Raw genomic sequence first — 23,684 nt, forward strand, 5'->3', positions numbered from 1 at the left:
CTGCATAATTAACACTTAGGATGCTGTCTGGTACTGTACATAGCAATGCATAGGTATATGGGATGATGGTGATGGTGATGATGATGATGATGGTGATGGTGATGATGATGATGATGATGATGATGATGATGGTGATGGTGATGATGATGATGATGATGATGGTAATAGTTGTCAATGACAACAATGTAAGATTGTGGAAAGAGCAGAAAGCAAGGACAGACTAGGAAAGTCTAAAAGAATGAGTAGCTTTCCTGTGGGTAGTCTTGCCTAGGTGTGTGCAGGCTCCTCAGGAGGTGTGAATGAGCCCCCTCGCTGCATGAATGGAGGAGCGTGGCCATTCACGGCTGTCCTCAGGGGGAGATTAGGCCAGCATGCATTGGCCTTAGCTGCCTGCCTGCCAGGATTCTGTCACTGGATTCTGTCCCAGGAAGGACTTTGGCACCAAGGATGATATACTGGTCCAGACTCCTGAACTAGCTAGCTCGGTTCACCGACCTTTCTCTAGGCTCATGGTTGGAGGCATGATTCAAGTCTTGGCCACACCTGCTCGTCCACCTGGCCAGGCTGTTCTCTGGCTGCCCTGACTGCTCATGCAGGTCTGGAGGGGAACCCTCGTCTCCTGTGTGACCTTGGGGGACAGCAGGCTGGGGGAGCGGAATGGACAGTTCCATTCACACAAAGAAAGAGGAGCGTGCTGGACTCCATGCTCCTGCATTCTGTTATTCCAAGTCAAACCAACTAGGACATATCCTGGATTTTTTTTTTATTTATTGTTTTTGGTTGTGGGGCTTGAACTCAGGGCCTGGGCGCTGTCCTGAGCTTTTTCACTCAAAGCTAGCGCTCTATCACTTTGAGCCACAGTGCCACTTCGGGTTTTTCTGGTGGTTCTTTGGAGATAAGAGTCTCAAGGACTTTTCTACCTGGGCTGGCTTCCAACCACAATCCTCCAATCTCAGCCTCCTGAGTAGCTAGCACAACAGGTGTGAGCTATCAGGGTGTCTGGCTTCGTATCCTGGATTGAAGTCACGATATAACTAGAGCTTTGCATATTGGACATCATTTGATAGCTAGGTCCATATTGTACAATAGGGACTGGCCTTTGTGTAGCTGCTGACTCAATTACTCCATGTGACCAAGATGGATGGTACTCACTACTAGAGGGCAGAGTTCATGGCTGATACTTAGCCTATCATGATTATTTCTTTCGCATTCTTTTGTGTCTTAGATTTCTTCGAAAAGATCAAGCTTCTGAATTGCTGTAACATCCCATATAGACATTTTAGGCTGTAACCTAGCACTTAGAACTTGGACCATAGACCCAGACTCCTGAGAGACGGCAGAACAAGAAAGGGTAGGTCAAGACTTGGGCTAGACAAGCGAGTTATCTCACTTCTGGATGCGGAGGTGAGGGGACTCTTGCCTGTGTTCATGCTGTCTCCCCAGAGGCCTGGTGCTGAGTAGGTTTCTGGCCTGGTAGCTTGGTTGGTTCTTCTCCATGTGGCTTCAGCTGCCAAGTAGCTGGCTAGCTCTGGTGTGTTCATAAGGTGGTCCCAGGGCTGCATGAAGACAAAAAGAGAGTCTCTCAATGCAAAAGTGCTTAAAAGCCATGTCATTGTATTTGCTACGATTGTTACTGAGCCCAGTGAGTCTCAGGGCCAAGGTCAGCTTCACGTGGTAGATCCGTAGATTCCGTTGCTTCACTGGGGAGGAAAATTTTGTTCACAAGTGAACACTGCAGAACATCACTGTGGATTTTATAACAAGAGCTACAGGTTGCCTGGCACTGATAGGTCCTGCCTATAATCCTAGCTACTCAGGAGGCTGTGATCTGAGGATTGAGGTTCAAAGCCAGTCCAGGTAGGAAAGGTCATGAGATGCTTTTAGCCAGTTAACCAGAAACAATCTGAAAGTGGAGCTCTGACCCATGGGGTAGAGTGCTAGCCTTGAGTGAGAAAGCTCAGGACAGCAACCAGGGCCTGTACACATACAACAAACCCCCAAACAACAACATCAACGCCACTCTCAATGTCTGTGCTGCAATGAAGAGAAAATAATTCAGGCTTTGAAGCTAGAAACCCTTAGGGTCAGATTCCAAACTTTGCCATTTATTGCTCCAGTGACCTCAGAAAAGTCATTTAAAGCCTATGACCTTTAGATTAGATCTTTAAAATGGTGAAAATAAGAGAGAAGTCCTGAGAGGTTTGGGTTGAGTGTTTGAGGAGAGACTGCTTAGACGACACACAGACAATCATCCGATACAGAGAAGACACTCAACAAAGAGTTTTAAAAATTATTAATATCCAGAGACATTTCTCCTTCTCCACAATGCATGCTGGCTGCCCTCTGACCTGCCAGGGAATAACCGTGAATAATAATAGCTACTTATTGAATAGGGGCTTCGTGCCAGGCAGTGCCAAAGGACTCTTAAGCTGGTTCATCTAACAATATTGCCTTCAATATTTTATGGGTTTTAGGAAAAAGTTATGATCTAAAAATTATTAAGCCTAATCCTTTTTTTTTTTTTTTTGCCCTAAGGATGACGATTCTAGGAAATTCGGCTAAGGAGTTATTTAAGGCTCAGCACGTCTTATAGCCTGGGTGACATTCCTTCCATTAATATTTATAGCAGCCAAAATTTGGATCTGACCCAAATGACTACCAATTAGGGTTTATATAAGTAAAATAGATTATATGCATGTAATACAGTGCTGGGTATTGACTGAGATGGCTCCTATCCAGGTACCTACGGTTGCCAAAAGTAATCAAACTGCAGGCTGGAAATCAGTATATCACTTTATGTAAATTGTATTTTAAGTAAAAGCCTTGGTGTATGTGTGTGTGGGGGGTCAGGGAGAGCGATAGAGGGGGTGAGATTGATTGGAGCACATTGTAAACTTACGTGAGATCTCCCCTGTATAAATATAAGCTAATAATGACCACAGCAACAGGGAAGCTGGGATTGAGGCTCATGTCTACAGGCTCAGCTGCTTGAGAGACTGAGATTGGAAGGATGGCAGCTCAAGGTCAGCCCGAGCAAGAAGTTGACAAAATACCTTCTCAACTGTGGCTTGTCACAGCTCTATGAGAAGCTAAGATCTGGAGGATCATGGTTCCAGGCTAGCCCAGAACAAAACGAAGTTTGACAGACCCTATCTCAACCAAAGAAGCTGGATGCAGTGGCACACACTTCAAGCTACTTCAAGAAGTGGGATATAAGAGGATCGTAGTCCAGGCATAGGCCCAAGCAAAAAGTGAGACCCTATCTCAAAATATCCTGTGCAGAAGAGAAATGGAGGTGTGGCTCATAGAGTCCCTGCTTAGCAAGCATGAAGCCCAGGGTTCAAACCCTAGTACTTCCAAAAAGAAAAATTCTAGTTATTAAAGTGTTGGCCCGGGAATATTGTAATTATATATTGCTTTAAAAAGCAGCCGAAAGCACTGGGTGCTAGTGGCTCACGCCTCTAATCCTAGCTACTCAAGAGGCTGAGATCTGAGGATCGAGGTTCAAAGCCAGCCCGGGCAGGAAAGTCCGTGAGACTCTTATCTCCAATAAATCACTCAGAAAACCAGAAGTGGTGCTGTGGCTCAAGTGGTAGAGCACTAGCCTTGAGCTGAAGAGCTGAGGGACAGTGCCCAGCCCAGAGTTCAAGCCCCACGACCGACCAAAAAGAAAAAACAAAACAAGAAGCAGAAAGCAAGGCAGGCATTGGTGACTTACCTCTGTAATCCTAGCTACCCTGGAAGCTGACATCTGAGAATCACGATTCAGAGCAATCCTGGGCAGGAATGTCCATGAATGAGACTCTTATCTCTAATTAACAAGCAAAGAGAGCTAGAAGGGGACTGTGGCTCAAGTGGTAGAGTCTTAGCCTTGGAATAAAAAAGCCAAGACCATAAAACCATCATCAGTTCAAGACCTGGTACTGGTGTGTGTGTGTGCATGCTTGCACACGTGAGCACACATACACACAGAGCAGAAAACAAAGCTTTAGGCATGCTATGATACAATTAAAAATATGAAGATGTTTGTGAAACATATCTTTATCAGATTTAAAAACATTCTTGTGTTATCTAATAATAAACATGCAGTATGGAATGTGTAGTGAAATGCAAGCTGTAGCCACCTCTCTGGGACACAGTTCAGTGGCTTCTTGTTAATTCCGCTCTGTCCTCATCTATGTGAGGCCTGCAGGACTCCGAAGGTCACTTAGAGATTCTCAGAGGCTGCTTTCTCCCATTTCATTTGTTTGTGGTGTTATTCAAGTTTCTCACTGAATTCAGAAAAGACCAAATACAGTGCAGGCTCAGGGAGAATCACCCAAGTCACTCACAGTTGCTTCCAGGTGTGGTGCTTTACTACTTGAGCAATACCTCCACACCTGGCTTTTTGCTGTTTAATTGAAGATCAAAGTTTCTCATACTTTGCTGCTGGGGCTGGCTTTGATCCACAATCCTCAGATCTCAGCCTCTTGTGTATCTAGGATTGCAAGCGTGAGCTCCCAGTGCCTGGCTAGAGAATATATTTTTGAAAGGTCTCCAGTGACTTTGATGGATAGCCAGGTTTGGAAAGGTACCCAAGCCAATCTTGGCTGAGTAACCAACTTGGTTCATTATAAGGTTGAATTGCAGGTTTGCCATTAACTAATTGAACAATCTCAGGATAGTTGCCTAAACTTTCTGCTTTGGTCTCCTCACCTGGAGAAAGATGATAAAACAGAACTTACCTTGCAGAGCCTCTAGAGATCAAGTGTGTTTTTCCATTCATGTAAGTGTCTCTTACCAGGCCCGGTACACAAGGCTTATTAATTAGTATATCAACCAACGAGCTTTGAAACCTTTCCTTTTGAATACCCAAGTACAGTTTTTTTTTTTGTTTTTGTACCAGTTCTGAGGCTTGAACTCAGCATCTGGATGTTGCCCCTACGCTTTTATGCTCAAGGCTAGCACTCTACCACTTGAGTCACAGCTCCACTTCTGGCTTATTGGTAGTTAATTAGAGATGAGTCTCACAGACTTTCTTACCTGGCTTGGCTTTGAACCACGATCCTCAGATCTCAGCCTCCTGACCACAGGTACAATGTTAACTTGGCAGGGCATGCATCCATCTTGCTTTCCATGGAAGAGAATCACAGAGAGATCTACCTCCCAGGGAGATAGGAAGGCTAGGGGAAGCATCCAGTAGCGTGATGCTAATGGGATCCTTTCTGTCAAGTGGATTCCACAGGATTCTTCTGCTCCCATGTGCTATGGGCTGGCCAATTTGTTCCTCGCTGTCACTGAGCTGCATGTTGGGGAGGAAGAAGCAGATCTGGAGATCTGACGTCGGTGTAGCCATCTCTCCATGCCGTAGATGGCTGTTGGGAGCCAAGTAAGGCTGTCAGGAAGTCTATGGGCTTCTCCTGACTGAGAGGCAGCATCAATCTGTAGGATAAGAAGAGACAATTTCCCAGAAGGCCCTAGGCTTGGAGTGGTACACGGGGATGGAGGAGTGGAGAAATCAAAGAGCAGATGACCCTGGGGACAGGCAGCCTGGAGGGGGGTGTGCAATTGCATTCAGGTTCTCAATTCTTTCTATTCCCTAGGGCTCCCTCACCTCCAGTGCTTTCTGGGATTATGGGATTTCCATGTATTCCTCTAAAAAAGAATTATGTCTTGGATGAAATAATGTTTGTATAGGAAAATCTCTTCTGCTCTCTCCTTGATGCTACTGGGGGTTAAACTTGGGGCCTCAGCTGGTGCTTTACCACTTAAGTCACACCTACCAGCTCTTAACTTTTTGTTGGTTATTTTGGAGATGGAGTCTTGTGAACTTTTCCGCCTGGGGTGGCCTTGAACCTCGAGCCTCCAGATGTGATCCTTCTGAGTAGCTAGGATTATAGGCAGAAGGCACCAGATTCTCCATCACACACTGAGGCTGGTTCTCCTTACTCTACTTGACAGAGGAGGACACAGGCACCCAGACTGGACCAAGTGACTTGCTTAAGGTCACATGACCACAGCGGAGCCTACATTCAACCCTCAGTGCTCCGATCCTCAGTTCTGTGTTCTTACCTAGGGACCCTCTGCCCTGCACACTTGGACAGCGCTGCCTTCCCCAATGGGCACCCCCAAGGCCCTGTCACCCTACATCTTGTAGTCCACGGTGGCCCAGATTTCTGTGGGCCTCTCTCTCAAGCAGGAGTGGGACTTTAGGATTTGGAATCAAAGGCTCTGGGTTTAGTCTGGGTGGGTTTAGTCCGGGTGCTGGTGGCTCAGATCTGCAATCCTCACTACTCAGCAGCCTGAGATCTGAGGATATGGGGTGCAAAGTCAGCTTGAGCAGGAAAGCCAGAAGGAGCAGTGTGAATGAAGTGGTAGAGCGCCAGCCTTGAAGTCAAAGGACAGTGTCCAAGCCTTGAATTCAAGCCCCAGAACCAACACAAAACAAAGCAACTTTAAAAAGAAAAAAAGCAGTGATTATATTTGAAAAGTCTCCAGCTTTTTGATCAGAAACCTTGTGGCCCTTCTGGAACCTGTACCTCCCACTTCATCCATCAAGTTAACCACCACCCAGGCACCCGTAGTTTGCCTGTCTCTCCCCTGGGGAACAAGTTTGGAAAGAACACTTCTTACTAAATGTTGATGTGTACAAGTGATGGTCATGGGCTGTAGGCTCACGGTTGTACACAGATGTCTAGAGATTTTTTTTCAGCTGGTGGTGGCAACACTGTGTGCTGGTGATTGCATTTATTTCCATGCTCCTTTTGGCCCCTAGGAACCAGCATTCTGTTTGGGTACCACATTGCTACACATGACATTCAGTGGCTGGTGTGATTTACCTAACAGAAGTGAATCATCCTTCCAGAATGTCCCACAGGTCCATCCGTATTGTTTCTGATGGCAGAATCTCCCTTTTTAAAGGCTGCGTAGTATTTCACCGTATGTATACCCCACCATGCCTTTATCCAGTCATCTATCAAAGAGCACTGGTGTTATTCAGTGACTAAAGAGGTCTCTTTGAGCTCCTGATTTCAGTTCTTTCAGAAAAGTTCTAAGAAACAAGACTAGTGACCCCAGTATAGTTCTGAAATCAGCTTTTCAGATCTCAGGCCCGAAGTCCAGGAGTTCTAAGTTAGATCTGGCCACTTATTTTTGTATACCAAATCAAGAGATGTGATGGAAAGAGACACCAAGAAAGGAGATTTATTCCACGGCAGCCACAGGAAGATAGCACGTTAGCACAGTCTTTAGGGGGTGCAGAGAGTGGCTTCAGGTCATATGGGGAAAATTAGGAGTAGGGGGTGAGAAAGGTTTGTGGTATTCACACAATCTCGGGTCACAGGTGAGGCCTGGGTGAGCATTAGCTCAGCCTTTGTCCTTGGAGGAGTTCTGGAGGATTATCATCCCTGTATTCCAGGAACAGAACGGGAGCAAGGTGATCTCCAGAGTGTGGGGTGGTTTGCTTTAAGATGATAAGAAGAAGGCTTTGCTCGAGGGGCAGTTTGCCTTCTACACCTGATGCTTAACCAGTGAGTTTTCTTCTTCTTCTTCAATCCTGAAGTGATTGATTGCAAAGCGGCTGCAGTAGCAAATAGCTCAGATCAAAGGACATGGATACAAAGTTGGGAGACTTTTAGTTAAGTCAAACAGCACAGCAAAAGCACTTTTTTCCCCCTGCTCCTAGGCCTTGAACTAGGGCCTAAGCACTGTCTGAGCATTTGTGTTCAAGGCAAGCACTCTACCACGTAAGCCATAGCTCCACTTCCAGGCTTTATGGTGGCTCATGGGAGATAAGAGTCTCACGGACTTTCCTGCCTAGGTTGGTATTGATTGTGATTCTCAGATCTCAGCCTCCTGAGAAGCTAGTAGCAGAAATTGCTCAAAGGCTTTAGCATATCTCTGTAGTGGAGAGCGCCCCTTTTCGTGTCTGGGCACCCGGGTCTGCAAGCTGGAGCAGCAACCTCTTCCTTCTTGGGAAGTGTTCTACAAGGTGTCCTTCTCCCACATCCGGGTATCTTCTCTCTCAGCTGGTCCATCCTATCCTCCCTCCCTCCTTCCCTCCCCTCTCCTTTCTATATATTAAAAAGTAGTTCAAGAATTTCTGTCTAGCATCTGCTTGGCACCTTTCCCTAGTTCTTAGTCTAAAATAGATTTTTCCCCCCTCCTAAGCAATACCTTCTGGCTGTTGGGGGGGGGATAATTGGGAGAGGAGGAGGGTGGGCATATGTACGGGCTCAGGGTTGTGTGTTGATTCAGGACATGGGCTACAGAGTCTACTCTACGTGGGGCGGGGAGGGCTGGATCTCAGCTGCTACCTTCTAGCTGTGCACTTTGGGTACAATATTTACCCACTCTTCTTGTCTTTTTCCTTTTCTTTCTTTCTTATAAGATGAACATTACAAGCTAGGGAAATAGCTCAAAAGTAGAGCAGTGGCCTAGCGTGTGCCAAGTCCTGGATTCGATCCCCGGTGCCAAAAGAAAGATGAGACTTAACAGACCCACACCTGTGGAATATTAAATACGTTGATAGAGTCAGAGCGCTCATGGCAGATTCTGGCATGTGCTGGAATGGTTGCTGGAGAGCCTGGCACGGGCATTGTCTTAACTGTCATTAGGGTTTGCATCAGAGAGAGGGGAAGAAAGGGGAACTCTTGGGTAGACAGAGATACAAAGTGGCAGGCATAGCAGGTGACAAGATAACCTGGGTCCTCTCATGGGGCTTCTTATTCCCATCATGCCCTGTGTTTGCTCAAAGACATCTTCTCATCATGCCTAGGGTGCTGCTCAATGCCTCTTCTTCCCATCATGCCTTGGGCACTACTCAATGCATCTTCTTCCCATCATCCCCTAGGTACCCGCCTAGCCAATGAAACGAACCTCAGCCATGGTTGTCCTATTGGTTGAGATGGGGGTCTCACTAACTTTTTGCTCTGACTGGCCTTGAATGTTGATCCTCCCAATCTCTACCTCCTGAGGAAGCTGGGATTGCAGATGTGAGCCCCTATATCCTGCCGAGACTCTTGTAGGTCTGTTTTATCAAGGAGGAAACTGGGACCCTGGTAGTGAAGTCCTCTAGCCTGCCAGCTCATGTGACCAAGAAGGATAGCTTCGATTGGAAGTTGGTCTGGCTCCAGAACCTCATCTTCACGATATGATAGGCTTTCATGACTGGAGCACCAGCACCCAGAACTGCAGTCTGTCTACTTCCCTCCCTCCCTCTCCTTCTCCCTCTCCCTTTCCTTTTCCCTCTCCCTCTCCCCTCCCCACCTCTCTCTCTCAGAACCATGTGTGATCATTCACCTCCTTGCTGGTTTATAACCTGGCTTGTGCATGAAGGAATTTGGTTTACTGTGTTCAACTGGCCTCCCAGAAGGCTCCTGCCCCCGCCATCTCCGAAGAGCCTCCCCCCACCCATGGAAGACATGTGATCTGGTTGAACTTCTCCAAGGGCCTTGCATGTTTTAGCCCCATGACTCCCTCTAGTTCAGCTTGACCTACCCTCTGAGCATTCTTCAGTCTCTTCTCCTCCCACCACTGGGCCTTTGCACATGCTATTCATCCTGATGCGATCATCTTCCCACAGGCTCAGCGAGTCTCGGTCCTGGTTTCCTGCAGAGCTTTAAACAGATTCCTGGTGCCCTTTCCACTGCTAACTCAGAACCTCTGCTTCGAAGTCCCAAGTTTATTTAAATGTGCACCAGATTTGAGAGTACAGTTTTGTAGGCCACAGGTCAAGTATCAGTTCCTCCGGAATCCTTCCCAACCTTCCCTGACCAGGTCAAGTCCATTTGCTTTGTGTGTGGAGCATCAGCTACCTCTCCTTGCTGTCATTTGTCATAGGACTTTAGGTTTGTGGTTGGCCTTCTGCATTACATGGCTTTGCATCTGTGATTACAACTAACTGTGGATTAAAAATATTGGGGCCTGCTGATGGCCAGTGGCTCACGCCTGTAATTCCAGCCACACAGGAGGCTGAGATCTGAGGCTTGGTGTTTGTAACCAGCCGAGGCAGGAAAGTCTGTGAGACTCTTACTTCCAGTAAACCAGCAAAAAGCCAGAAGTAGAACTGTGGCTCAAGTGGTAGAGCGTTAGTCTTGAGCACAAAAGCTCTAGGACAGTAGCCAGGCTCTTAGTTCAAGCTCTAGGACTGGTACCACCCCCCTTTCCCCCCAGTGCATATAATCAGTCCTGGTGCTGGTGGCTCACTCCTGTAATCCTAGCTACTCAGGAGGGTGAGATCTGGGGATTATGGTTCAAAGCCAGCCCAAGCAGACAAATCCAAGAGACTCTTACTTCCAATTAACCACCAAAAAGCCAGAAGTGGAGCTATGGCTTAAGTGGTAGAGCACTACTTGAGGAAAAATAAGCTCAGGTACAGTGTGGAGGCCCTGAGTTCAGGCCCTAGAACCAACACACACCACAGAAAACAAACCACAAACCCTGAGATCGTGCCCAGGCCCTGAATTCAAGCCCCACTACAAGAATAAGAACAACAAAAATATTTGGGGAAAATTATGGCTGTGCTAAACACATACAGGCTTTATTTACTCCCTTGTCCTCATTCCATAAAGAATATGCTATTTACATAACATTTACATTGTATTAGGTATTGTAAGCAATCTGGAGATGACTTAAAATATACAAGAAGATGTGTGTAGACTCTATAAAAATAGCTTATCACTTTGCATAAAGAACTTGTGCCTCCTTGGAGTTTGGTGTTGAGTTCACTGAGGACTAAGTGAATGAATGATATATTAAGCCCTTAAAAATAACTCATGTGGAGTCTTGAAGTATGGCTTACTGGTAGACTACTTGCCTAGCATGCATGAAGCTCTCAGTTCTATTCCTCAGTACCACATGAACGGTAAAAGCTGGAAGTGGTGCTGTGGCTCAAGTGGTAGAGTGCTAGCCTTGAGCAAAAGAAACTCAGGAACAGTGCCCAAGCCCTGAGTTCAAGTCCCAGGACTGGCAAACAAAAGTACCTCAGGTAGCCAGGCATCAATGGCTTATGCCTGTCAATCCTAGTTACTCAGGAGGCTGAGATCTGAGGATCATGATATGAAACCATCCCAGGCAGGAAGTCTGTGAGATTCTTTAAACCACCAAAAAGCCAAAGTGTAGGTATGGTTCAAGTGGTAGAGTGCTAGCCTCGAGCAGAAAAAGCCAAGGAAGAGTGCAAGGCCCTGAGTTCAAAACCCAGTATTAATTACACACACACACACACACACACACACACACACACACACACACACACACACACACACACACCCCTGATGAGTGGGAGAGCTACTGGCTTCAGCAGTTACTATGACCTGCGTCCCCTGCAGGGGAGATTCCTGTCCAGCCCTCGCCCAGGCCAGGCACAGCCCCTAACAGCTCTCTTTGTTGGATGGAGTGGCACCCAAGCCATGCTCTTGCTAAGGGGAGGGCGTGCCAGAAATATCAGAGATGTCAGATTCGGCCTGTAATGCATGGAACTCGTCTTCCTCACAAAGGGCCCTTGGGTTTGAGGGTTAGGATGGCAAGGTTTCCAACCTGTGGCATCCAGAGAACCAGACACTGATGGCGGCTAGCACACATTTGCTTCTACTGCATCCTCAGCACTATCTGGAAGCTCCTGATCAAAAACTGCTTTAAATTTTATTGTATTGGGGAAAAACAAAGGAGGAGGTAACAATGCTCGATAGGAAATGTACTCATTACCTTACTCATGTAACTATAACCCCTCTGTACAGTATTTTTACAATACAAAACATAAAAAAGAAAAAAATTATTGTCAAAATGATGCATAGAGGGGTTACAATTACATACACAAGGTAGTGAGCACATTTCTTGTCAAATTTGTTACCTCCTCTGATCACAAACGATGTGTCTTACTCTCTCCTTCCTTCCTTCCTTCCTTCCTCTATCTTCCTTCCTTCCTTCCTATCTTTCTTCTTTCTTTCTTTCTTTCTTTCTTTCTTTCTCTTTCTCTCTCTCTTTCTCTTTCTCACATTCTTTCTCTTTCTCTTTTCAGCTCAAAGTGAGTGCTCTACCACTTAAGCCACAGCACCACTTCCAGTTTTCTGGTGGTTTATTGGAGATAAGAGTCTCATGGACTTTCCTGCCTGGGCTGGCTTAGAACCTCGAGCCTCGGATCTTAGTCTCCTGAGTAGCTAGGGTTACAGGCATGAGCACCAGTACAGGCTCCTCAAATATCTTAACTGGTTACAAAGAACTACACAAATGGTTCCTTGTATCTTAGCAACCACCATCAGTTGAAATGATGAAAGAAATCCCAGGTGAAAGTAATGAAATAAACTAAAACAGGTAAAATGCAGAGGGATGTATGCCTAAGTCCCAAACTAAGTTTAAAAGGATCAAAGTTGCCTGGAGGGATTTAAAGGCTCAAGTTATATATGAATTTATTCTCATCTTCTGTGTTGCACTCTCTCTCTGTCTCTCTGTCTCTCTGTCTCTGTCTCTCTCCTCCCTTCTTCCTGCCTGGTCTGATTCTGCATCTTTCCCATCTGCCTTTAGCTCAGGGGAGACACCCAGCTTAGCATAGCTTTTGATTCTGAATTCTGATCTGCTCAGATTCTTCATTCCTAAACAGCACCCTGGAACCAAAGCTGGTACCTCATGCCTGTCATTTTAGCTCCTCAGGAAGCTGAGGTGTGAGGATTGAGATTTTGAGGCTAGCCCTGGCAGAAAAGCCCCTAAGACTCTTATTTCCAGTTAACCAGCAAAAGCTGGGCCGGAGGCATGGTTCAAATAGTAGAGTACCAGCTGTGAGCAAAAATGCTGAACAAGAGCTGGAGATCCTGAGTTCAAACCCAGTACAGATTCAATCAATCGATCACTCATTCACTCAGTAGCACCTTGATCCATTGAGGCATAAGAAAAGACAGACACACACTGTCATCTCAGGACAACGTGGAAGAACAGATGGATAAGCACTGAACGATCACACCACACTCCGTAAATAGTTGCAATTAGTACACGTTCACCCTCAATTAAAGAAAAAGTCCTCACCTCTGTCATCCTAGCTACTGAGGAGGCTGAGATCTGAGGATCCTAGTTCAAAGCCAGCCTGGGCAGGAAAGGCTGTGAAACTCTTCAATTAACTACCAAAAAGCCAGAAGAGTGGTATGGCTTAAGTGGTGTAGCGCCATCCATGAGGAAAAAAAAGCTAAGGGTTAGCATGCAGGCCCTGATTGCAAGCCCTAGTACTGATGTGCACACATATTCACACTCACAATTTAAGGAAAAAAAGAATAGAGAACAAATGTAAAGGCAGGCGGTAATGGCAATAGGTGGGGTAGATGAGTGTAATATTCAAGTATCTAGATTCTATGACGATCCAAATCTATAATAAATAGTGTGGTGTGGAGGTAAGAAAAGGGAGATTAGTGGAGCAGAAGAGAAAAATTGAAGGTGAAAGATCTGTAAGAAATTAGCATGTGATCAAGGAAACACTTCAAACCAGCAGGGAAAAGATGCATGGTAGATATTTGTCATTCCAACTCACTAAACATTAAGAAAGAAATGAGCATCTTTACTCAGAGCTCACACTGAAATGAACGCCAAGGGGGCTGATGGTTTCCATGCAAGATGGGAAAACCAGGAGAGGAGAGGAAGAAGAGGATGGGACCATGTTTCTCTGCAGGACAGACAGAGACCAAGGAGTAAGGGGGAATTTGCACTTGATTTCAGCATGCATGCATGTGGACGCACACGTGCACACACACTCACACACACACTTGCACTATGCATAGAGGGAAAAAAATCATTGGCAACTAAAAGGCAAATGAAAAACTGGGAAAACAATGACAACCCCACCACTGATGAGTAGTGGGGAGTCCCAGGGAACTCAGAGAAGCTGTGTTACAAACAATGAGAAAAGAGATTTAGCTTGACTGTATCCCAATGATTATAAACCAGGATATAGTAGACATACATGCTAGGAGGGGCGGGGGTGACACGGGTCAAGACGCATTGTCTTCACACACCAGCAGACACACAGAATTGCATATGTGGTCTAAATTAGATCTACATTGCAAACATAGAGAAGAAACATATATAGGCCGGGTGCTGGTGGCTCACGCCTGTCATCCTAGTTACTTGGGAGGCTGAAGATCTGAGGATCACCATTGGAAGCCAGCCCAAGCAGACAAAAGTGAGATATCCTTATCTCCCATTAACCACCAAATAAAAAAAAGCCAGAAGTGGAGCTGTGACTCAAGTGGTAGAGCGCACTATAGCTTTGAGAAAGGGGAAAAAAAAAAGCTCAGAGACAGTGTTCAGGACCTGAGTTCAAGCCTGAGGATCAGTACACACACACACACACACACACACAGTATACAGAATTGTATGCGTATATACACAAATTGGCTACAAGTATGGTATTCTCAGGGGAAGATTCCAGTGGTAATACTCCTTTGAACAACTAACTCATCATTGAACAAAATGAACACCAGCTGGAATATGTTGTGACACAGGAGGGTGGGATCAAGGGAAGAAGGGGAGGCAAATGGAGGGAGGAAGAGTGGGTGAAGACAGTCATAATGTTCAACACACAAATGGGAAATTGGAACCAGGGAACTCGAGGGGATGGGCGGGGCTGGAAGTGATGAGGGAGAACAATGGAAGGGGTGACACTGATTAAGATGCCTTGTACTCACACTCTGGCACGTTGAGTTGAAACCCCTTGGCATAGCTACTTACAGGTGCTTTAAATAATAGATAGGGAAAAGGTGCAAAGGAAGCGAGGGATGTAGTAAAGAGGTGTATTGCTTGCTTAGCAGGTATAAGGCCCTGTGTTCAATACCTAGTATCACATACACCTCAAAGATAATGAGAGACGGTAAATGACAACAAAGGACATTTACTGAATGCTTCTTTTCTTTTTGCACTTGTCCTGGGGCTTGAACTCAGAGCCAATCAAGCGCTATCCCTGAGCTTTTTGCACTCAAGGTTAGTGCTCTACTACTTGAGCCACAGCTCTACTTCCAGCTTTCTTTTTTTTTTTGCCAGGCCTGGGGCTTGAACTTGGGGCCTGGGCACTGTTGATTTTCTTTTTGCTCAAGGCTAGTATTCTATCACTTGAGCCACAGCACCACTTCTGGCTTTTTCTGTTTATGTGGTACTGAGGAATCGAACCCAGGGCTTCATGCATGCTAGGCAAGAACTCTACCACTAAGCTAGATTCCCAGCCCCAAGCTTGTTTTTTTTTTTTGATAGTTAATTGGAGATAAAATCTCACATACTTTCTTTTCCAGACTGGCTTCAAACCAAGATCCTCAGATCTCAGCCTCCCGAGTAGCTGGGATTACAGGTGTGAGCCACTGGCACCTGGTTCTGAATGCTTCTTTGTCACCAGTGACTGTTGGGCAGTTTCATGTATAATATCCCACCAGACTTTCTAACTAATCAATGAATTTGGCATTCTTCTTCTTCTATTTTCAAACCTCAAAGGGTTGAATAACTTGCCCCACATCAAGAGAAAAGCAAGCAGCTGTCAGAGCTCAGTATAAAGTTTGAACACAGCTACAAAGGAACCCCTAACATTGGCTTTGACTCCAGTGCAGAACTCAACCCAGGAAATTCTATTTAATATCTACCAACTTTACCCATTAGACCTCCCCACCCAAGGGGATGTGTAACCATGACTTCCTGGCCACCGGAGGTCATGATCCTAGAAGAAAGCAGCATGTTTCAAGTCACTTAAGCAAACCGTCAGGAAACTCACCAGCATACACATACAGTTACAAGTTCTATTCATCTCTTCCGTAAGAACAGAATGTAGAATCATCATCAAATTATAGTGTCTTCCCATGAGAGGCTCTGTGCCTATGTAATTACAGCCTCCAACCCTGCGCGTGGCAGCTTCACCCATCTTCTCCAGTCTTAGTGAAGGTTTCTCTGCTTTTCTAATCTCTCTTTCTCTTTCCCTGTCTCTCCCCCCCCTCTGTTTCTCATGTGCGTGCGCGCGTGTGTGTGTGCGTGCTGTTACTGGGGCTTGAACTCAGGGCCTTGAAATTCAAGCTTAGCTTTTTCACTCAAGGCTGTTGCTCTACCACTTGAGCTATATACACTCCACTTCCAATATTTTGCTGGTTAATTGAATGTAACAGTCTCATGGACTTTTCTGCCCAGGCTGGCTTTGAATCACGATCCTCACATTTCAGCTTCCCGAGTAGCTAAAGTTACAGGCTTGAGCCAGTTTAGCCAGGCACTCAGTTTAGCATGTACATCTTTGTGACCAAGAATCTTCTGACCTTCTGGGGATGCCATCTTGGCTGAAGAGACACAATAATAATAAAGTGAACTGAAAGAAAGAAAGAAAGAAAGAAAGAAAGAAAGAAAGAAAGAAAGAAAGAAAGAAAGAAAAGGAGAGAGAGACAGGAAGGAAGGAAGGAAGGAAGGAAGAAAGGAAGGAAGGAACATCTTTTGTTGCCAAGTACTGGAGGTTGAGGTTGAGGGGATTGTAGTTCAAGGCCAGCCCAGACAAGAAAATGTCCTCAAGCCATTTTGAGGCTGACGAGCTGGACGCCTGGTGTGCATCTGTCACCTGAGTAACTGGGAAGCACAGGTGGATGACGCCCAGGTGTGACCCTACCTCAAAAATAAGCAAAAATCTAGGCTGGAGGCATGGCTCAGCAGTAAAAGTGCCAGCTGGAGGTCTAGCGCTCAAAACCTCAATACTTCCAAAAGATAAACCAAAACAAAAGAAAAGTGCATGAAACCTTTTGAAGTTACAGTTAAGCAACAATAAATATGTAATAATCATGTTACATATAGGGTCATTTCTAGACTAAATTTCTGGAAGGGAGATGAAGGGTCACAGAGCCCGGCATTTGTCACTATTAAAGCATTTGTAATTTTGGTCAATAGGGCCCAATTGTCCCCAGCAGGTGATACCAATTGGCTTCTCCCACCAAGAATCTATGTTGTGTGTTTCTCCACAATTTAAACTGAAACCGCAGGGGTGAGCATTTAAGCATTCATTTCAGGTATAGTGGAACAAATGTGATTTGCACATTGATCTCACATTGAGTTCACGTTCTTCAACAGTTTCTTTTTAAAATACATTCCTTGAAGTACAAACAGCACGCAGCATTAAGGTGCTAAATAAATACGACCACATGTGGTGCATCGATGTGCAGAATTTTTTTTCCATTTTATTTTTAATTTTGTTTTTATTGTTTGTGCCAGAACTGGGGTCTTGAACTCAGGGCCTGGGCACTGCCTTTTAGCTTTGTTAGTTCAAAGCTAGTGCCTTACTACTTGAGCTCCATTTCCCGCTTGTCGATGGTTAACTGGAGATAAGAGTCTCACAGACTTTCCTGCCCATGCTGGCTTTAGACTGTGATCCTCAGACCTCAGCCTTCAGGGCTTGAGTTACAGGAGTGAGCCACTGCTCACTAAGACAGTAACCATCTTTGAATGAGCTCAAAGTCAGACAAGAAGAAGGACGACTTAGGGAGGCGGCCTGGAGCCCTAGGGTCAGGGTTTTCATGCATACTTTTCATCCACAGCCTCAGAGGATGGGAGAGGAATGTGATTTTGGTTCATGATAGAGCTATTTAACCTGGCACTACTGTATCAGTTCTGAAAATACTGAAATGCTTTAAACCCATTGGTAAATCATCAGTGAGAACCTCTAAGCATCCTTCTCCTCCCTTCCCCTCATCCATGCCTGCATCCCTCAGCACCACCTCACCCCCCAAAAATCACACACAGGCCTTCTGATTGGTCCAGTTAGTGTGTTCTGATTGGACAGAGCCAATTGCCTTCAGGTAACCAGGATTGCTTATGGCAGTTAAAAACCTTTTAGAGAGTCCTGTGCTGGAGACTCACACCTGTAATCCCAGGTACTCAGGAGGCTGAGATTTGAGGATCATGGTTCAAAGCCAGCCCAGACAGGAAAGTCTGTGAGACTCTTATCTCCAATCAACCAATCTCAAAGTGGTAGAGTGCTAGCCTTGAGTAAAAAGAGATCAGAGACAGTGCTCAGGCCCTGAGTTCAAGCCCCAAGACTGACCAAACAACCACCCCTGACGGGACAACAGGAAGATGGTCCAGGCCTCTGAGGGTCAGAGATCAGGAGCTTTCCTCCCTCAGCCTTAGGAGAAGTTAGGATTACAGGCATGAGCCACCGGTGCCCAGAAAGGGATTTTGTAGCGTGAGCATGAACAGAAAAGCATCTCTGGAAGAAGGATGAGGGAGGGCAAAGGATGCTGGGGGCGTGGCTCAAGTGGAAGAACATCTGCCTATCATAGAAGAAAGGATGCTGGGGGCGTGGCTCATATGGTAGCCTATCAAAGGAGAAAGGATGCTGGGGGGGCGTGGCTCATATGGTAGAACATCTGCCTATCATAGAAGAAAGGATGCTGGGGGCGTGGCTCATATGGTAGCCTATCAAAGGAGAAAGGATGCTGGGGGGGCGTTGGCTCATATGGTAGAAGCCCCTATCAAAGAAGACAAGACCTGCAGAGCTGGAGGGTGTGACTGGGAAGTGAAGCGCTGTGTGTGCTGAGAGCTGAGCATGCACACAGGAGTATTTGGGGAGGGGGGAGGGGGGCGTCACCCTGGAGAAGTACCGAAGCCGCCAGGTGGTGCTAAGATGTCCACACAGGTTAATCCACTTATTCCTCCCAGCAGTGTTACACTATAATCACTGTCTTAGCACTGCCATTATCTCCACTTTTCAGACAAGGAAACTGAAGCAGAAAAGGATTAAATTGCTTGCCCGGAGTCATTCAACTAAGAAGAATCCCTGCGCTTTATAACCCCGGCGTCTGTCCCTTAAACCTTGTCGCTTTCTAATGCCAGCATCTGTCCCTTAAACCCCGTGTCTCACGTCCAGGTTGTGAAGGGCATGGTTATTAGTTAAGGAATTGTTCACGCTTCCATCATAAATAAATAGCCCCAAATAGAGTGACTTGAACCAGACAGAAGTTTAGCTTTCTCTCAGGTGTCAGCCCAAAGGGGACAAGGCATTGCCTCTTGCACCCATGGCTTCAAATTTGGGTTCAAGGCTGTCCCTTTGACCTCTTTCCCTGTTCCAGGCAGTGGGAAGGGGGAATGGAGCTGAAGACTCTTACCCACATTTCTTTTAAGAGAATGACCCGGAAGCACTTACTTCCCATTGGCCTGAGCCCTCTATCCTGTGGCCACACTATGCTGCAAAGGAAGCTGGGAAATGTGGTCTCTTCCACTGAGCGGCCTACTCAAGTCTGCTGCTCCAAGTCAGGGTCCTGTTATCAAAGAGAAGGATGGCTCTTGGACCCTTTGCAGTTTCTTTCTCAGCCCTAGTTCATTGGACTTTGAACTTTATTGTTGAGATGATGATGAACTGCAAATGGCCTTCAACTAGGAGCCTGCATGAGGCCTAGACTTGTGGTTTAGATTACTCCAGAGTCATGCTTGGAGCATGAAGACGGGAGGAGGGGATGGAAGCAAGGGGCCTATTATTTTATTTGTCCACTTTGGGGGACCTTGCTCCAGGGAGGAGCCAATAGATGAATTTCTAGGTAGCCCGGATAGGAGATCTTCCGGCCAAGGGAGCTAGCGTGAGGGATGGAGTTATCTGCAAACACCTATTGTCTTGGGTCTGGTGTCCTCGCAGTCCATTGGTCCCTCACTGGGCATGTACACATGTTTCCAGGATTCGCCCCACAGGTAGAACAATGGCTGGCACCCAGTCCAGCTCTTGGTTAGTTTTCCAGTGTCATTCAAAGCATCTCTGTCCATGGCTTGCCACACTGACCTCTCCGTTTCTCTTGGCCTCAGGACCCCCGGAGCAAACATAAGTTTAAAATCCACACCTACTCCAGCCCGACGTTCTGTGACCACTGTGGGTCGCTGCTGTACGGACTCATCCATCAGGGGATGAAGTGTGACAGTAAGTACCAGCCGTCATGGCAGCTCCTTCCTGCCCAGCCCCTTCCTCGCAGCAGAGCAGGACACGTACCCCACAGCCCCTGGCATCCTCTCGACCTCTCACCCCTCCACCCTACAGAGTAAAGACTGGCACCAATCAGTGATTCCTGAAGGCAATCTTGGGTGTCTGGGCCAGGCCTAGCAGACATTGGCTGTGTTTCTCAATGCATTTGTTGGGGTGAGTGGGTTGGCTGGGAGCTGGGGGGGTGCTATTAGTTGTCCTCTGGGTAGCTAGGACTACCGGGCGCAGTTTTAACCCTCTTCAGGCACACAAGGAGGCCATGGAGGCCTAGAGGGCAAGCGCATTGGTAAGCACACCTGGAGTCATTCTTTTTCTGTCCTTCATGTTGGCATTGGGGCTTGAATCCAGAGTTGCATGCTCTTGCTTGGCTCAAGGCTGGTGCCCTCCCACATGAGCCACACATCTACCTCTGGCTTTTGTTGTTGTTGGCTAATTGGAGAGAAGTCTCTCATATTTGTTTATCTGCGCTGGATTTGAACCATAATCCTCAAATCTCAGCTTCCTGAGTAGCTAGGATTCCAGGCCTGAGCCACCACCTAGTCACTTGGCTACTTTGGGTCTTTTAGTGGTCGTGACAAGCAACAGGACAAGGTGCACAGTGAGTGTAGACACATCCACGGGTGTAGACAGACGGTAGCACGATTGCATGGGGTCCTTCCTGCAGCCCTGCCCCAGGGCTTTGACTTTTCTAGTGCAGGTCCTGGGGCTTGAACTCAGGGCCTGAGCACTATCTCTGAGCTTTTTTCCCCTCAAGGCTCATACTCTATTACTTGAGCTATGACTCTACTTCCAGGTTTTTGCTGATTCATTAGAGAGCAGAGTCTCATGGACTTTTCTCCCTGGGCTGGCTTCAAACCACGATCCTCACGACAACTAATTACTAACTACTCAGCCTCCTGAGTAGTTAGAGTATCAGGTGTGAGCCACCGGCCCCCAGCCATGTTTTTAAGGCTGACGCTGTTTGAAGAGGGAGGACCAGCCTCCCAGCAGTACCCCCAGTGTGTGTTGGGCAAAGGGAAGAGAGCACCATTCTCTGGCACAGCTGGCACAGGGGGAAAGCAGGTGCAGGCAGGACTGCTCTTAATGACACAAAGACCCTTGGGGCTCTGTGGCGGGTGGCTCCCGCCGGCTTGGTGGCCTGCTGCAGGTCAAGCAGTGTCCCCGTTACAAGAGGGGGAAGCTCAGAGGGACAGCAGGGGATGGAGGAATGGGAGGGTGGACGTGGCAGGAGAGATTGGCGATCATTGGGTGACACAGCGATGAATTTCCCCCAGAGGTGCAAGTGAAAAAGAGAGAAGAGAGAGACAGAAACTCACATGGAGAGATGCCTAGGTAGACAGAAAAAGAGAGCTGGTGAAAGCCCAGAGAGATGAAAAGCAAGACAGGTGGGCGGGGCACAAGGCTGGGGGGGGGCATCCAGCTATACAGACGAGGCCTTTAGCTAGAGAGATGCACAGCCCAGCCAGGCCAGTGCCTGCAGTGGACAGGACACTGGTTCCTCTTACCACACCTACACAGGGAAGATGGGTGAGGGCTCAGGCTGGCATGCAGATCCTGGGCCTTTTGCTCCCTCTCCCCCATCTCTTTTCCACTTTGGTGATCTGTCTGAGCTGCACGGACAGACATGGGTGGGGGAAAAGGGGCTCTCCAGCATCCCCTCCCTGTAGCTCTCTTGGGTCTCCTGAAGTGCACCCTGGGGTGCTGAAACCACTCCCTTGGCTTCTCAAGCTGAGGACCCTTTGGTGAGTGCTGCAGTCCTGGCCCATCTCCTGGCCACAGCCACGGACACAGGACCAGGCTGGGGACAGAAGCAAACGCATGAAATGAGGGAGGGCCAGACAGGGCTGGCAGAAGTGCTGCTTTCTTTCTTTCTTTCTTTCTTTCTTTCTTTCTTTCTTTCTTTCTTTCTTTCTTTCTTTCTTTCTTTCTTTCTTTCTTCCTTCCTTCCTTCCTTCTTTTCTTCCTTCCTTCCTTTCTTTCATCAGTCATGGGGCTTGAAGTCTGGGCTTGGACACTATTCCTGAACTCTTCAGCTCAAAGCGAGCACTCTACCACTTGAGCCACAGTGACACTTGCAGTTTTCTGGTGGTTAATTGGAGATAAGAGTCTCACAGAGACTTCTTTCCTGCCTGGGCTGGCTTTGAACTACGATCCTCAGATCTCAGCCTCCTGAGTAGCTAGGATTACGGTGTGAGCCACTGGTGCCTGGCAGACATATTGCTTTCTTCTTATCCTGGCCCTACTGGCTTTCCTGGAACTGGTTATGGACATTAAGTCTACCCAAGCTGGGTGCTGGTGGCTCACACTTGTAATCCTAGCTACTCAGGAGGCTGAGATCTGAGGATTGCGGTTCAAAGCTAGCCCGGGTAGGAAAGTCCCTGACACTCTTATCTCCAATGAACCACCAGAAGACTGGAAGAGGTGTAGTGGCTCAAAGTGAGAAGGGGGACTGGGTAGGTGGTAGAGTTTGCCTTGCATGCATGAGACCCTGGGTTTGATTCCTCAGCATCACATAAGCAGAAAAGGCCGGATGTGGTGCTGTGGCTCAAGTGGTAGAGCGCTAGCCTTGAGCTAAAGAGCTGGGGCACAGCGCCCAGGCCCAGAGTTCAAGCCCCAACACTGGGGTAAATAAAAAAAAGTCTGCACAGACCTCTGCAAGGTCCATGTCTGTCCCCTGCTGCTGTGGCAGTGGCTGTGGGTACAGGACACAGCCCAGGATACTTACCTCTCAGGGAGTGGTTCAGGGCCCAACTTGGGTGGACACAAAACCCTGATCCTCTGGGGTGACTGCGGCAGGCAGGGGGACGGCAGGTGTCTGTTGCCTGTCAAGCAAGGTCTCGGCGGGCCTGGGTGGGGTAGGGGCCATGGTGGGGCTAGCCTGAGCCGCATTCTCTGCCCGCACAGCCTGCATGATGAACGTGCACAAGCGCTGTGTGATGAACGTCCCCAGCTTGTGCGGCACGGACCACACCGAGCGCCGCGGCCGCATCTACATCCAGGCGCACATCGACAGAGAAGTCCTCATCGTGGTCGGTAGGTGGCCGGGAGCTCCGCCCAGCCTGGGCATCTGAGGGTGGAGGTGGGGGTTGAGAGGTCGCAGGGGTGGGGAGATGCTGGCTGTACCCCGCCTCTCCCCTTTGGGCTTCCTTCCTTGGACCTGGACAGCACTCCAGGCTGGCTTGTACTCACAGTTGGCCATCTGAGCCCCTGGACTTTTCCTTCTTGCACAGCTTTTAAATGAACACATGATAAATAGAAAAACATCCACGACGCAGTATGGATTGTTGTTAAGTGGACAATATGGAACGTTCAGATCAAGCAGGCACCGGTGGCTCATGCCTGTCATCCTAGCTACTCAGGAGGCTGAGATCTGAGGATCGTGGTTCAAAGCCAGCCTGGGTAGGGAAGTCTGTGACACTCTTATCTCCAATGAACCACCAGAAAACCGGAAGTGGTGCTGTGGCTCCAAGTGGTAGAGCACTAACCTCGAGTAAAAAAAGCTCAGGGGCAGTGTCCAGACCCTGAGTTTTCAAGCCCTAGGACTGGCACCCCCCAAAAAATTCAAATGAAGGCAATTAGCAAGCCTGTCCTCTCAAATGTTGGCTTTTTTGGGGGGGTCTGGTCATAGGGCCTGAACTCTGGGCCTGGGCACTGTCCCTCGGCTCTTCAGCTCAAGGCTAGCGCTCTACCACTTGAGCCACAGCGCCACTTCCGGCTTTTTTCTTTTTGCTTATGTGGTGCTGAGGAATCGAACCCA

General features: G+C 47.5%; 1 protein-coding gene across 1 annotated transcript in view; it reads left to right on the forward strand.

Moving 5' to 3' along the window:
• Positions 1–23,684, forward strand: part of Prkcb (protein kinase C, beta) — a 297,806-nt gene that overhangs the window by 145,857 nt on the left and 128,265 nt on the right. The window contains exons 5-6 of the mRNA XM_013011169.1: positions 19,756–19,867; positions 22,832–22,960. Of these exons, the coding sequence (XP_012866623.1) occupies positions 19,756–19,867; positions 22,832–22,960 (241 nt within the window). The remainder of the gene's footprint in view (positions 1–19,755; positions 19,868–22,831; positions 22,961–23,684) is intronic.

The sequence above is a fragment of the Dipodomys ordii genome, unplaced genomic scaffold (genome assembly GCF_000151885.1).
Source record: "Dipodomys ordii isolate 6190 unplaced genomic scaffold, Dord_2.0 Scaffold14, whole genome shotgun sequence".
NCBI classification, from domain to species: domain Eukaryota; kingdom Metazoa; phylum Chordata; class Mammalia; order Rodentia; family Heteromyidae; genus Dipodomys; species Dipodomys ordii.